The sequence below is a fragment of the Rhineura floridana genome, chromosome 12 (genome assembly GCF_030035675.1).
Source record: "Rhineura floridana isolate rRhiFlo1 chromosome 12, rRhiFlo1.hap2, whole genome shotgun sequence".
Classification (NCBI taxonomy): Eukaryota; Metazoa; Chordata; class Lepidosauria; order Squamata; family Rhineuridae; genus Rhineura; species Rhineura floridana.
In genome coordinates, this window is record NC_084491.1 from 40,672,150 (window position 1) to 40,688,358 (window position 16,209).

Below are 16,209 nucleotides of genomic sequence, written 5' to 3' on the forward strand. Positions count from 1 at the left end.
TCCATTGAATGCAGTGGGAATTGCTTCTTTGTAAACATTGCTAGGATCAGGCTGTTTAGGAACAGGGACATTTAACCCTACCTGCACCTGCCAGTTCTTCCTGCAAAAGGCTTCTCTCCTGGTCAGTTTGCCCTGAACCTGTTCTCAGAATCTGGATAGGAAGAAAAAGAAAAACAGCCAAGTGGGAATTAAGTTCCCAGTTTTCATGATCCAATCATGACGCCACATCGATGGGACCACACCTGTGTCTCTGATGGGGATTAGTCCATAGAATCATAGATTAATAGAACAATAGAGTTGGAAGGGCCCTGTAAGGCCATGAAGTCCAACCTCCTGCCTTTTTAATTAGTTAATGCCTGCCTTTTTCCCCCCTCTTCTTTGCAGCCAGCAAGATGCACAGGAGTTCCTGCGCTTCCTTCTCGATGGGCTCCACAGCGAGGTGAACCGAGTGTTGGTGAGGCCTAAAGGCAGTCACGACAACCTGGACCATCTCCTGTGAGTCACAGTAGAGTGCCACGGAAGAGGAAGGAGTGGGCAAGGGGGGAGGCATGGGACACACGGGGCTGCTTGTGTTTGCAACCCCCACTCCACATGGCTGACTCCCCACAGCAAGGTCAGGGACGTCCCAGTGGAACGGATGTTCCTCTTTTCTTGCAAGCAGCGCAATTTAAGAGGGTGGGCCAGACTAGCCTTCCCCAAACCTGGTACCTCCTGGTTCTTTAGATCTCTTGTGAAGACTTTATCGTTTTCCCAGGCCTTCCCTGATCTTGGCCCATATGATTGGATCCTGTTTTATGTTTGAATAGCCTGGATTCCTGTTTTATTTTTTTTTATGTGCTTTTATGCTACTGTCTTATTGGTTTTAGGTTGTATTTTTGTTTTAATAGATAATGTGTGTTTTTTATGTCGCATGTCACTTAGAGATTTTTAAACTATTAAGCGTGATTATGATTATTTATATGTGCCAGACATTTTATAGAAAAGAAAAAGTCTCAAAGTGACTTATAAGATAAATTTATAAATGCTTTCAAATAAATAAGCAAACTCCCCTCTTCCCTGCCCATTGGCCACGCTGGCAGGGACTGATGGGAGTTGGACTCCAGCAACATCTAGAGGGCTCAAGGTCAGGGAAGGCTAGCATAGATACCACAAGCTTAAACCAGTATAATGGGGAGCCCTGGAAACGAATTTGCGCTTCACAAAACAATGTAGGGACCAAAATTCAGCCAGCCTCCAAAATTTGCACTTTTCCAAATTTTCCAATGCAGTTTTCCAAACCAAAAAAAAAGAGGGTATAAAAATGTGTAAATTAGAGGAAAGTGTGCATAAAAATGCATACATTAATGGAAATAACGTGCAAAAATACATTATACTAGGAAAAGCTGATTGCAGCTACGAAAATATGTATATTAGGATAAACGTGTGTACCAAAATGCTGGTGAATTGGCACGAGAACTTTTTTAAAAAAAATAATTGAAAATGTAGCAAGCAGAACTTCAGACTGGAAAAATAAGAAACTGAGGGAAAGGGAAATTGTTTCAGTTTTGTGTCGTCTATGTTAGATTGTAAACTTGAAGGCAGTGCCATCTGCTCTGGGAGCCATTTTTTGGCTGAATATTTCACACAACCTGCAGTCTTTCGTGCTAGTTCCCTTTGACCCCGGAAGAGCCTTGTGCAACTTGGATGGGCTTCCTTCACCTTCTCTCTTTCTCTTTTCTTGCAGCGATGATGAAAAGGGCAGGCAAATGTGGATGAAATACTTGGCACGAGAAGACAGCCGGATTGGGGGTAGGTTTTTTGACAGGAGAGCAGGGACAGTAGGGAATGTGTGGCTCTCCAGATGTTGCTGGACTACAACTCCCATCATCCCTGGCCATGCTGGTCAATAGGGTTGATGGGAGTTGGAATCGAACAACATCTGGTGCACGGTGTAGCCCTTGAGACCGAAGAGCCTCCACACGCTGCATGTCAGAACTCATCCCACAGGAATTGGGAGAAGGCACCTGGATCCCAGGTAGATGTGGTAGTGATTTCGGCTCAGAATCTGGACACCAAGAGCCATACAGTCATGCTGGAAAGGGGTGAATGGGGAGTTAACACTTCCACTCCCACAGCAATCCGATAAATTTCTCTTCCCTTCTCCCCCTCCTTTGAAGCTGATCTTAGCGCTGGGAGGGAAGCTGCATTTGGTGCCAAATATTTTTAAATGATCACATAATCTCTCCCTCTCCCTCCCTCTCTCTCACACACACACACACACGTGCTTGCTTGCTATTTAAATTTTAAAAGTGAGATACGTTAACTGCAGTCAACATCTAGTTCAGCCCTTAGAAGGCCCTTTCAAGGACCGTTTGGCACAAAAGTGAGCCTTGATGTGGTTACTTAAAATTGCACACAGGGAACAATGGCTGGTTTACAAGTTTCATCTTGATTGGATTGCTCTGTCAGAGTGGGGCTGTTTATCACAGCAGCTTGAGAACGGCCTCAGATTTCAAAGCTTGTAGTAAGATAAGGAAGGGTGCCCAATTTGGTTCCAGGAGCTGAGAGAGCTTTGATGGTCCATTTTAAAGCCCAGATTGCTTTCTGAGTTGTTGAGGCCAATTGGGGAGGGTGGATGGAAACCACAGCCTTTAGGAGGCAGGCAGAAGGAGATGGCATTCAAGATGCAAAATGGAACCTGTGGTATTTGGGTTCAACCCGCCTAGAAAGACATAGATTAGCAGCAAGGCCAGCCCAAGGCGTTCCATTTGCTATCTGAGGCTATGGACAAGATGGTGCCTCCCTCAATTCTCTCTACAGAAGCCTACCAGGCTGCCAGTTGAATCTAATTTCAGCACTGGGAACAGGACAATGTCCTCTACCCGAGGGCAGCAGGCTTGCTGGGGGAGGGAGAGACGCAGGCCCGGCCACATGGAACAGAGACAGCTCTCTCCACTCCTCGCCCCTCAGTGAGGTGGCTGCCTCACTCTGCCTCATGGTGGGACCGGCCCCGACAACAAGGATCCCACCCGGAGGCCAACCGAGGATAGCAGTCTTTTGACGTGGGTATGGGAAGTGAGTTGGCCAGGCACCATGTAAAATGATGTTTTGGGGCAGGTGTAACATTCAGGCTACCAGTTGCCCCAGCCAAGCAACTGTTTCAGCCTTTGGGAAAGGCGTCAGGTTTTTCCCGATAACCTTTCCAGAACCTTCTCTGGTTAGCCTGGACAGCAACTATAGACAGCCTCTCCGCTCAGCCTTGCATTCCTCCCTCCCGGTGATGGCCCCCAACTTGGATGGCTTTAAAATGCAGATCAGACAAATTCATGGAGGATGGGGCTATGAAGGGCTACTAGACACTGTGGCTGTGTTCTGCCTCTGCTGTTGGAGGCAGTATGGTTCTGAATGCCAGTTGCTACTTGCAGGCTTCCGTTTGGGGCACTGGGTTGGCCACTGTGAGAACGGCATGATGGATTAGTTGGGCCACTGGCCTGATCCAGCAGCAGCCAGGCTCTTCTTGTGTTCATTCTCTCCAACTTTTTGCCTCTTCAGATCTCTTTGTCGGGCAGCTGAAAAGTTCTCTGACGTGCAGTGCGTGTGGCCACTGCTCAACCGCCTTTGATCCCTTCTGGGATCTGTCCCTGCCCATTGCCAAGGTAACCACGTGCTCTCTGTGACTTCCTGACCTCCCACCCCAGATCCCCAACTTACCAGCTCTGGCGGGACTCTTTTAACTCTTGAGTGTGTCATCTTCTTTTCGCAGAAGAGCTACGGGGAGGTGAACTTGATTGACTGCATGCGCCTCTTCACCAAGGAGGACATCCTAGACGGCGATGAGAAACCAGTAAGGGATATTCCAAAATGAAAGTCCAGATCAGGAAAGGGGGAGAGTTTTTGGTTGGAGAATGGCATTGCAAAATTCAGAGAAAGGCAAATTTCAAACAGTTTTTTTTAGTTTCATTTATTAACTTGGGAAGTGCACATTTGCATGTTCAAAGGCAAACCAAACTAATTTCTCCCCCATCCCAGCTCCAAGCAGCCTTCACTGCTGTCATCTCTCCCTCTTCTATACTGCTATTTACCCCCAAACTCTTGATAGCTGCTGGTGACCCAGCCCTCATAGCCATGTTCCCTGATGACACTCCTGTGCTCCTGTATGTATTGTGTGCATGTGTAATGTTTTAAAGAAAGAGGCACAATGACCCTGGAATGCAGGAAGCCGCTGCCTCAGGAGGCAGAAGCCCTGAGCAGGTGATGGCCATTGGAAGGGAGGGGAAGAGGTAGGGCAGCCTCTTCCTACCACATGGCACTCTAATTATGGCTTCCCTCTAATCAGGAACCTATTTCTCCTTCTAGACTTGCTGCCGTTGCAAAGCCAGAACAAAGTGCATGAAAAAGTTCAGCATCCAGAGGTTTCCAAAGATTTTGGTGTTGCGTATCCTTTGCCTTCGCTGTGGTTATGGTCCTTTTCTGAAGAACATAGATGGCAAACGAGTAGTAAACAGGGCTCTGTGTGTGAATGTGTGGTCGACTATTCTGTAATAGCATTGCATAGGAATTTTGTATTGAGCACAGAATTCAGCATTCTGAGATCTCAGCTTTTAACATTTTTATTTTAAATACACAAGATTCTAGTCTTCATTGGTTGAGAGAAGCTGCAAAGTATGCAAAATGTGTGACACGCCCACTATGTGTGTTCATTATTTTTCGGTCGTCCAAATGACGTCTCGTGCTGTTACGCATTTTCGCGGGTTAAATCCGCTCCTTGCAATACCAGCAAAAATGCAATTTGCTGTTTAAAATCGGGAATCATCCGCTGTGCCTTCAGGAGTTAGGATGCAATACCATGGACTTTACAGCTGATGGGCGATTCTTGGGCATTTCCCCTTGCCCCTTCTCCTCATTCCAGCCAATCACGTATCTGTACTTTTGTGCATGTGCGAGAATAAGCCCAGGAAAATTGAACCAATCATCGCAATGGTGGGGTGTTGGGGGGGGGGTCTGCAACTACTGCACAGATGCATTTTATTTTTTGCCACCCTGCAAACTAGGCGGCCGCTCTGGGTGAGATCTGCAATGCACAGCAAGCGAGAAAGGGGTGGTGGTTGGTTTCAGCCTGCCTCTGGAAAGCTTTGTCAATTTCATTCTACTTGCTGGGGGTTTTGCTTCAAATCAGAAAAGCATACATTCCTTTAAGTGTAATATCCCAAATACAAACTTAGAAAAGGGCTTCTGGTCGGTTTCAAGCCTGCTCCTAAAAGCTTTGTCAATTTCATTCACCTGGGAAGGAAAAGGAGAAGGAGGGGGGGTGATACGTTTCTTGCTTTTTTGGAGAAATAAGTGCAATTGCCAGAGTGTGTATCTCCTTAAATATCAATAAAGGCAGAAAAGCATACATTCGTTTAAGCATAATATCGCAAATACAAACAAGGCAGGCGTGAAACCGACCAGCAGCCTTTCCTTCCGAGGCGAGAACTCCTTTACAGCCATATTGTGCTTCGTTGCAAAGGGGGAGAGGAGCATACGTCATTTTTTTGCTGACCAATTGGTTGATGGGGGAGGTTTTAGAGGCGGAGCTTGGAAAAAGCGAAAAGAATGTAGGGGTCTTACCGCTGCGTGTGCGGGTGCAAACAAGCGTTTTTTTTAATTGGGAAAGAGCGAACTAAAAGGCAAAGTCAGGACTATCAGATGACAAACCGAATATGGAAACCGTGGATTATCCCGCTCCGTTTGGATAAGCCCTATGTGAGCAAGGTCTGCTGAAATCTCAGAAGCCTGAGCTAGAGGGTTGGTTAAAAGGATGGGGCACCAGTGCCACTTCTTGTAACTTGAAAGCAGCCTGGCTAAGTAATGAAAGTGTCAAATGAGGTGGCCCAGGTTCAAATGCCCAACTGGCAATGTCCTTTACCAGTCTCTCACTCTCTCTTTCTTTCTGTCCCTCTCATCCTAACCTACCTCACAGGGTTGTTGTGAGAGGAGAGCCTTGTATGCCAGCCTGAGCAACTTGGAGGAAGAACAGGATAAACATTAAGAGTGTCATTAAAGTTTAAAATATTCAAAATAACTTAATAGGTGCAGAATAAATTATTCAAAATATGCAAAGCACATATGCAAAGGCACTTGATTGGAATAGTTTGTGCAGGCTGTAGAATCCAGCTCTTCTTAGGATTTTGATATGAAATACAGCAAAGCACACAGACACCCTGAAAATGGGTGGAGTAGCCCATTTTCCACAGAGTAGTTTGCCTGAGCAGAGAGCGCCAGGTGGGTCCAGACCCCTGCCCCAACCATGAGAAATGGGTCCTACAAGCCACCCACTAGCCCCTCTTCTATCCCATAATATGCCTGTCCTATCAGTTCTTCTTTTCTTCTTCCTTAACTTCTCACCCCAGACCTGAAGCGTTTCTCTGAAGCCAGGATGCGATCCAGCAAGCTCACCACGTTTGTTAATTTCCCACTCAAGGACCTGGACCTGAGGGAATTTGCATCCCAAAACTGCAGTGAGTGGTGCTTTTTGTTTTGCTTTTTGGCAGGAGTGAGAGTAAGTGGGAGAAGCCCAAGAGGGGCAAGGTGGGCATTCCAGGTGGCAAGGTTGCATCAACAATATCCAGAGCTTGGAAAATTTACTTTTTTGAACTACATCTCCCATCAGCCCCAGCCAGCACAGCCACTGGATTGGGCTGATGGGAGTTGTAGTTCAAAAAAAGTAACTTTTCCAAGCTCTGACATTATCAACCCCCACTAGCCAGTATAGCTAAATAGAGCTTCCATAGATAGAGGCAGCCTATCTGAATACTAGAAGCTAGGAAAAAACAATCAATCAGCAGATGGCCATCACCGTCATGCTCTGTGTGAGAGCATCCTGAGGCTGACAGCTCTTTGAAACAGAGGTCTGGACTAGATTGACCTTGATCCACTCCAGCAAAGCCGTTCTTAGTTTCCTTGTGTACACTGTAAAATGAAACTGGTTTGAAACTTGTTTAACAGGCATGGTTCCAGTAACAGATGCTATGGTTGGGCGGCAGCACTTACTCTAACCTCCTGACAGCTGAGTCGTCGCTGCTCATCAGGAGGAAGAGGGACAAGACAGCAGAGGGGTCAGGACAGTGCAAAGACGTCGCTGGAGCAGATCCAGTTCTCTAGGCAGATGCATTTGCCCCATGCTGAACCTCCCTGCCACTTCATCTCTCCCCCACTCAGCAAGTAATAGTAACTCAGCTGTTGGGAGGTCAGATAAGTGATGCTGCCACGCCGTCTGCTACTGCTCCCTGCCAGCACCCCAAAGCATCTGGCCATTTTAGTTCCATTCTGCTGCTGACAACGCTGTACACACCATACATTTAAACCACATGACTTCCCCCAAAGAATCCTGGGAATTATAATATAATAATAATAATAATAAATTTAATTTTTGAGTCGCCTATCTGGCGGAAACCACTCTAGGCGACGTACAACATTAAATTCAACAATACATAATAATACAATACATAATAAAATACAATGCAGTCAACAATAAACATTTTAAAAAGCGGCAGTACAGGGCCATCAATAGACAATTTTAAAACAATATAAAGAAATTAGCCCACCCCGGGGACCCCAAAGGCCTGTCCAAAGAGCCATGTTCTTAAGGCTCGGCGAAATGTATCTAGGGAAGGGGCATGGTGAAGATCGAACGGGAGGGAGTTCCAGAGAGTGGGGGCCGCCACTGAGAATGCCCTCTCTCTAGTCCCCACCAACCTAGCTGTTTTCGTTGGTGGGACGGAGAGAAGGCCCTGTGTGGCTGATCTGGTCGGGCGGCTTAGTTGGTGGTACTGGAGGTGCTCCTTCAGGTAAACTGGGCCGAGACCGTATAGGGATTTAAAGGTTAAGACCAACACCTTGAATTGGGCCCGGAAAACAACTGGAAGCCAATGTAGATGAAATAACACCGGCGTGATGTGATCACGGCGGTGGCTGTTTGTAAGCAGGCGTGCCGCCGCATTCTGCACCAGTTGTAGTTTCCGGACCATTTTCAAGGGTAACCCCACGTAGAGCGCATTGCAGTAGTCTAAACGAGAGGTAACCAGGGCATGTACCACCAGTGGGAGCTGATGAATAGGAAGGTAGGGTTTCAACCTCCGTATGAGGTGTAGTTGATACCAAGCTGCCCGGCTCACTGCCGAAATCTGAGTCTCCATGGACAGCTTGGAATCAAGAACAACCCCGAGGCTGCGGACCTGATCCTTCAGGGGCAATTTTACCCCATTAAGATTCAGGTCAGCAACACCCAACCTTCCCCTGTCACCCACAAGTAGCACCTCGGTCTTATCAGGATTGAGCTTCAGCCTGTTTCTTCCCATCCACCCACTCACGGATTCCAGGTACTTGGACAAGGTCTCTACAGCCAACTCCGGTGAAGATTTAAAGGTGAGATAGAGCTGCGTGTCATCAGCATATTGGTGACATCGCAGCCCAAAACCCCTGATGATAGCTCCCAGCGGTTTTACATAGATGTTAAATAGCATGGGAGAGAGGATAGAACCCTGTGGTACTCCACAAGTGAGGGGCCAAGGGTCTGAAACCTCATCTCCCAATGCTACCTGTTGATGCCTGTCAGAGAGAAAGGAACGGAACCACTGTAAAACAGTGCCTCCTATTCCTAATCCCTCCAGGCGATCTAACAGGATACCGTGGTCGACGGTATCAAAAGCCGCTGAGAGATCCAGGAGGACAAGAAAGGTGGATTCTCCCCTGTCTAGTGCCCTCCTCATATCATCTACCAGAGCGACCAAGGCTGTTTCAGTACCATGCCCAGTCCTGAAACCCGATTGGTATGGATCTAAATAATCCGTTTCATCCAAGTGTGCTGACAACTGGTTAGCCACCACTCGCTCAATGATCTTGCCCAAAAATGGCAAATTCGAAATGGGGCGAAAGTTGTTCAAAACTTGGGGATCCAAGGAGGACTTTTTTAGAATGGGTTTTATAATTGCCTCCTTGAGGGCCGGTGGCATTACACCCTCCTTCAAGGATGCATTTACCACCGCCCTGATCCCTTCGCCCAATTTCTCCTTGCAGTTCATAAGGAACCATGATGGGCAAGGATCAATCAGACAGGTGGTAGGCTTCACCGTTGAAAGTACCTTGTCCACATCCTCAGAAGGAAGAGGCCGGAACCGATCCCACTGAACCGGATCACAACTGGTTAACTCTGGATCCTCTACCGCATCCACAGCGTACGGAATCGAGTTCTTCAGATGTTCGACTTTATCAGCAAAGTGCCTTGCCAATTTGTCACAGGAAGCCTTTGAATGCTCCAAGGGTTCCTGAGCAACTGGACCGACCAGGCTTCGGACCACTTGGAACAGCTTCCTGGGACAGCACTCTGCGGATGCAATAGAGGCAGCAAAGAAATCTTTCTTTGTTGCCTTTATTGCCACCTGGTAGGCAGCTATTGCTGCTCTAACCTGTGTTCGAGCATCTTCAGAGCGGGATTTCCGCCACCGGCGTTCTAGTCGTCTCACCTCCTGTCTCAGACTTCGCAACCGAGGTGTATACCACGGTGCTGTCTGAGTTCTGTTCAGGGGGAGAGGACGTTTCGGAGCCACCCGGTCTAATGCCCTGGTGATTCCCTCGTTCCACTCCGTCACCAGGGTTTCGACCGGACGACCTTCAGCAGGTTCCAAATCCCCCAGCGCAGTCAGGAATCCATCCGGATCCATCAGGCGCCTGGGGCGGACCATTCTAATAGGTCCTTTACCCCTGCGGAGTGTGTGTGGCATCGAGAAGCAAAATTCACCAGATAGTGATCTGACCATGACACGGGGGTAAAAGAAATGGCCCCCAACTTCAGAACACTCCCCACCACTCCCAGGACAAATACAAGGTCAAGAGTATGACCGGCTACATGGGTGGGCTCAGTGTTACGAAGGTGCAGTTCCCAGGAAGCCATGGTTTCCAGGAAATCCCAAGGGGCTCCAATGAGAGTGGTCTCAGCGTGAATTGTAGTTTACCCCCACAGATCTACCATTCCCATCACCCTTAACAAACCATATTTCCAGGATTATTGGGGGGAAGTCATGTGCTTTAAATGTATGGTGTGCACACAAGCCTTAAATGCCCCACCTCTACTTAGAACCCTTGGTTTGGAACATGCTTGTTTCAATAGGACTGGCGAGATTGCACACAGACACACAGAAACATGAATGCAGCTAGTTTGTCAGGCTGTGCTGTGGACATCACCATATACCTCTCATCCACTCTGGGTGTCCTATTGGGAGCCAGGGGATGGTGAAGAAGACACCCCCCCACCAGATTTCTGCAGGAGTGAAATTTCGAGGCAGCATCCAAAGAGCAACTAAACTCCCCACTCACCCACCACAACAGCCCTGGAAACTGGAGTTTGTTAAGGGTGCTAGGAATTGTAGCTCTGTGAGGGGTAAACTATAGTTCCCAGGATTCTTTGAGAGAAGTAATGTGCTTTAAATATGTGCCGTGTACTCTGGCCAGCAAAATTTCACCAGACTTTGTATGTGTGTGGTTCGTGTATTCCTGACGCATACATTTCTTCCTTTTTTAAGCACCATAAAGTAACGAATAGAGCACGGAACACAAAAGTGATGCTGTATGTGTCTGTCTTGTTCTCGCCCGCCCACCCTGCAGATCATGCCATTTACAACCTGTATGCTGTCTCCAATCACAGCGGGACCACCATGGGGGGTCACTACACCGCTTATTGCAAGAACCCTGTGTCGGGAGAGTGGCACGCCTTCAATGACTCACGGTAAGCTGGGTGCTTCTGGTGGTGGCTTGCTGTTGGAACGGGGCTGTATCTCTGTGGCATCAGCATCTGCAGGAGAACATCAGGGCGTGTGCATTTTGCCTCATAACTCAGGCTTTACAAATGCTAGAGTTTTAGTCTTTTTTAAAAAAAATCTGGGGATTATGGTTCATTGGATGGGGTGGAGGAGCAAGTGCCCCCTTGCCCCCTCCCTGTGGATGCCCATCCTCAATGGCAGAGCATACACTTTGCATAGAGAAGGTTCCCAGTTCAGACATTATCTTAAAAGGATCTTGGGCTGGGCAAGGCCCTTCTCTACCTTCTTGTTGCTGCCAATTAGAGATGACAATACTGAGCTAGATCCACCAATAGACTGACCCAGTATAAGGTAGCTCAGTGGTGGGTAGAGCACATGCTTTCCACACAGAATGCTCCCGGTTCAATTCCAGGCACCGGCAGTTAAAAGGATTCTGTGGAGCACAAGGCTGGGGGTGGGGAACTCTCTGTGCCTGGAGAGCAACGGCCAATCAGAAAAGACAATACTGGACTAGATGGACCTATAGCCCGACTCCGTGTAAGGCACCTTCAATGATTGAGGAGGCCCTTGCCAGGTGCAGACCAGCTGAATTAGCTGTGCCAAATGAGAAGGCAGGTAACTGCTGTCTGGCAGGGATCATGAACCTTTGGCCTTCCAGGCTCCAACTCCCATCAGCCCCAGCCAGAGGAGCCAATGGTCAGGGATGACGGGAGTCTGTGGCGGCTGGTGGCTCCATGTCAGTGGAGCAGTGGAACCCACTCCAGGTTTTAGCCCAAACTTTCAAGGAGCTGTCCAAGGTTCAGAGTAAAACCTGGAGCGGATTCCACTGGCACACAGCCACCAGCCACCATTGACAGGAGTTGTAACCCAACAGCATTTGGAAGACCCCCAGGTTCACCACCCCTGGCTCATCCATCTTTAATTTTTTGTATCAGTGGTGACTTAAGGTTAAGGTGTTGTTGTTGTTTTACATGCCCCTCAGAACTGTAAAACTGTTAAAACCTGAAACACAGTTTTGAAATTCTGGATTTCACATGAAGAATATGCCCAGTTTCATATGCCTGCCTGTTTTCCCCATAAACTTTAGTTTCAGGGTAGCCCACTCTCAAGGTCTCCTTCTGCTCCTCTCCTCCAGAGCTTCCTGTTTCTCTGGAGATTTCTTCCATGGCTACTAGCCATGGTGTCTGCATTCTCCTTCCACTCGGTAATGTAAATGGGGAGAGGGCTGTTGCACTCAGGTTCTGCTTGCAGGCTACACAGAGGCATCTGGTTAGCCATTGTGAGAACTGGATGTTGGACCAGATGGGCCTTTGGCCCGATCCAGTAGGGCTCTTCTTAGGTTCTGAGGAGTATCAAAAAGGGAGGGCTGTTGCCTTCCTGCCCCACCTGTGAGCTTCCTGGAGCCATCTGATTGGCTCTGGGAAACAGGATGTTGGACTAGATGAGCCATTGGCCTGATCCAGCAGCCCAGCCTCTTCTGATGATCTTTTATGTATGCTCTCTTCTTGATACCTCTGTTTGTGTGCACCCCAGCGCACCCCAGCGCCAGTACCCTGCCCTACTAATGGCCTTTTCCCTTCTCTTCATAGCGTCACACCACTCTCCTCAAGTCACGTCCGGAGCAGTGACGCCTACCTGCTGTTCTTCGAGTTGGCCAGCCCATCTTCGCGAATGTAGCTTCCACGTGCCCTCCCCCTGCCGCAAATCCGTGCGGAAAGAGGAAGAGAGAGCCAAGAGCCAGCTCACTGATGCAAAAAAGACAAGGGTGGGGGGAGGACAGGACCTAGGACAATGGTGACTCCAGGGATTTTTCTAAGCCAGGTTTTTCTCTTTTCTAAAAAAATCAAAAACAAAACAAAAAAGGGAGAAAAGGAAAGTCCTAATAAAGCATTGAGTATAGATGCTGACTTTTACAAGAAGGCCTTTCTCCTGCTTTGGGGCTGACGTTGAAGAGTAGCGCACCCATCAGCCTCACAGACGCCGGGGAGAAAACGCCGGAATTGGAGCGCAGGGGGCACCCCCACAGCTCTAGCATTCTCCTAGTGTTATTAGGGGTGGTTTTTAAGTTCTCTCTCTCTCTCTCTCTCGTCTACCTTTCTTTCTTTCTTGTGTGTGTCTCTCTATTTTATTTCCCCCTCTTTTTCCCTTTAATTTGGTATGTAATAAACCATGAAGAGCAGCTCTTGAGGGGCAGAAACATGTCTGTCCCGTTTTATCCACACAACCCCGTGGGTACCCCGTCGTTGGGGCAAAAGTGTGATGAGGAGGAATCTGAGGCCTGGGCCTGGGCACGGAAAGAGCCTCCCTCTCTCGCTCTCTCTGGGAGTCGTCCCCTGTTCTACTCTTCTCCTCATGGAACGGCGCCACCTGGAGACAGCGGCAAGCACTGCGTCTTGAGAAAATATTTAATTGCACTAGGGTTCTGGAACCCAACTCGGAGTTTCTGCCACCACCACCCCGCCTGCAACACTGTCTTGTCTACACAGATGGAGGTGAGAGACCAGGAAGGCCACTCTTCCAAACTGGCGAGCAAAGTGACTGGTTAACCACCGGAGACGCCTGCTGTGTGTGACTATACATTCGTGGACAGCACAGACGTTTCACAGAGGAAAGCTCCGTGGCTCTGTTACAAGTCTGCACGAGCGCACAAGTTGGTTTCCTACGGGAACCGAGGATCTCGAGCGACTGTTCTCTCTCTTCCCCCCCCCCATGTTTTGGGGGATGCTTCTTGGTTTCATTTTTGCTTTATTTTGAAACAAACTTTTTCCTAATAAAACCTGAAGCACTTCCAGCTGGATTTGACAGACTCCAGCAAAGGGGGATGTTGCTCTGGTGGAATGCCTACCTTTCCCTGTCAACAGCAGTGCCTTAGAACCCTCCAAGGAAGACATGAGGTGTTTTTACATGAGCTAAAATGCCCTTTTGAAGGAGCACGGGGAGTATGTAACCTTCACAAATGCTTTCTCTGCAGTTCTCCTGCACAAACACACAACTCATTTCCCTTGCTCATATCCTGGATGAAAGTCAGCTTTGGGGAATTGGTGTTGTGTTTCAGGAACACGCTTGCTTCGGTTTTGGTTTTGCTTCTCTGAGGTAACAAGCCCCCACCTCAGGCTGCGTGAGGGCAGTGGCTTTTCTTGCCGACAGCACGTTCCTCACTGAGAGGTAAAGGGTCAAGGCAGCTTGGAAGTGACAGGTTTTGGTCAGCCGACAAATGTCAGTCACGTTATTTAAACTTTTATTTATTCTCCTCTCACACGAACGTTAGCATTTTTTCAACCCATGTTCAGAATATTATGTACCTGGTAAGGCTCTTTAACAGCTTCATGACAGGCAGAAATTCAGTGGGGTGTGCTCTTCGTTACCTGTGTGCTGGATCTGCACTTTATTGTTATTTTTCCTTTCATGAAGTTGTCAAAGGCGCCAAGTCTTGGTCAGGAAAGGAAGGAGGCAGCCTCGCCCACCCACCCCCAATAGTGAATCAGGCAGAGTATGAGGTGCCTAAGTGGCCATATAGGATAGCCGTATCGGCCAGGAAATAGCCAATGGCTGGTAGTGCCGAAAATCCCTTCACCCTTTTTCTTGTGAAGCCCTTCTTCAGGGTCACACACACACACATGGCATTCAAAGGGAAGCTACTTATTAAAAAAATCTCATTACAATTTTCACTCTATTTCATCACGGCTGACGCAAAGGACACCAAGGGAAGGGCTGGATGAGTAACGCAAGATGGACATGGTTTGTGTGAGGAGGACTTCCTTTTTGTTTTGTGGTTTATGTTTTTTTTCCTCCAGTTTGTCTTTACGGCTTGTTTACTGTGTAAGCAAGGATAGCAGAGGGACTCCTGTCACTCGTAAAGGGAGACTTGTACAGAAATAAAAGTGTAGCTTGACGAACACCACAATGGGTTTTGAGTGTGTATTTATATACGTGTCTGACTATGGGTGGACAAATCTGGCAATTTCGATACCAGTTTCCGATTTTTTCCCAGTCTTAAATTCAGTTCTCAGCATTTCAGCAGAAGACTGTTTTAAAAGAAATCCTCATGAAAATTAGTCACCATTTTAGTGCAAATTTCTCCTAAAATACACATTTTTGTATGCATTTTTGCAAGCAATTTCCCCTGATGCAATGCATTTTTGTACACTCTGTTTGACTGGAGAACAGTATCCACAAATGTTGGAGAAGTGTGAATTTTGAGGATAGTTGTGTTTTGGTTCGTAGATTGAGTCAATAAACACAAGTCAGGTAGTTTCTCATTAAAATGTAAACAAACCTGAATTTCTCCCCCACCCTTACCGGTGACTGTGAATGCAAATCTGTGCCTGTGAATTGCTGACAAAAGCTCATTAGCCATTTCTGGAAGTGTCTCTCTTCCAACTCCCTCCTTCAGCGCTATATACTTTTCAAGAGAAAAAGGGGTAGCTGCTTCCACGCTCCATGACCAAAGGGACAGTGGGGGGAGGGGGAGGAGACTCAGAAGCTTTGTGGGCACCAGGAGAAGACCTCAACGGTTCCAGGTTCATGCACCTGATCTCTTCCAGTGGTGCACTTTGCCTCTTTCCATGTTAGGATAGTTCCCCAAGGTTGTCTCTAAGACCATGGGGGAATGTGCCACAAGACTTCAAAATAATCCCTCAAATACACACTTTTGCCAAGACCACAAGAAGCCCAAGTAGTTCTTCCCTCCCTCCCCAACAATCCAGCACTCAGACAATGCCCCCTTTCTCTTCTGCTTTAGTAACAGGGTAAAGAGATTTTGTGCTAAGAGCCTCCTGGAATGTGCATGACTTAGCAACGGCACTAGAGACACCACAAAAGCTGGCTGTAATGCCAGCGTTATTGGGGAAAGGCAGGGGAAGACGCAAGAGATATTTGCTTCCTGGGAAATAACCCGTGTTCCATCGGATAATATAATGCTATTCCATTTCTTAAGTGCCCCCAGCTCTCTGCAAATTGGTGCTTGGAGTCCTTATCACAATACCACTAGCAATTAGAGTGTCGGATGTCTCGTGTGCATATATTTTGTTATATTTTGGAGAATGAGGATGCACTGAAGAGGGAACTGAGACTGGATTCTCTGCAACAGAGGCTGAGTAACCTGTGTCCCTCCGGTTGTTGGAGCTCCAGTCCTATCAGCTCCAGTCCTATCAGCTCCTGCCAGCATTGCCCAATCATAAGGCATGATGGGAGCTATAGTCCAGCAACATCTGGAGGGTCACAGGTCCCCCAACCCATCTCTAAACAGTTTTCTGCTGTACTGGGCATTTTGTTTACTTTTATTAAGCTTGTGGGTTGCAGCCTGACAAGACACATTGCTGCCAAGGACTGAAGCGTACACAAAGGGCCAAAGAACTGGCATCACCATCGCCTCAAACACTGACATTCTGTGCTTTGAAGACATTCTGAAAAATCAGAGGTAACCAGTGTGGTA

The 16,209-nt window shown here is 47.8% G+C and overlaps 1 protein-coding gene across 2 annotated transcripts in view; it reads left to right on the plus strand.

The window, feature by feature from the left end:
• USP2 (ubiquitin specific peptidase 2) overlaps positions 1 to 12,535 on the plus strand; it is a 69,559-nt gene extending 57,024 nt beyond the window's left edge. For both annotated transcript variants that reach the window (XM_061592586.1, XM_061592587.1), the window contains 8 exons: positions 385 to 495; positions 1,724 to 1,788; positions 3,532 to 3,635; positions 3,743 to 3,823; positions 4,336 to 4,414; positions 6,372 to 6,479; positions 10,621 to 10,741; positions 12,365 to 12,535. In XM_061592586.1, coding sequence (XP_061448570.1) covers positions 385 to 495; positions 1,724 to 1,788; positions 3,532 to 3,635; positions 3,743 to 3,823; positions 4,336 to 4,414; positions 6,372 to 6,479; positions 10,621 to 10,741; positions 12,365 to 12,452 — 757 coding nt within the window. In that variant the 3' untranslated portion in view covers positions 12,453 to 12,535. The remainder of the gene's footprint in view (positions 1 to 384; positions 496 to 1,723; positions 1,789 to 3,531; positions 3,636 to 3,742; positions 3,824 to 4,335; positions 4,415 to 6,371; positions 6,480 to 10,620; positions 10,742 to 12,364) is intronic.
• The last annotated feature ends 3,674 nt before the right edge of the window (positions 12,536 to 16,209 follow it).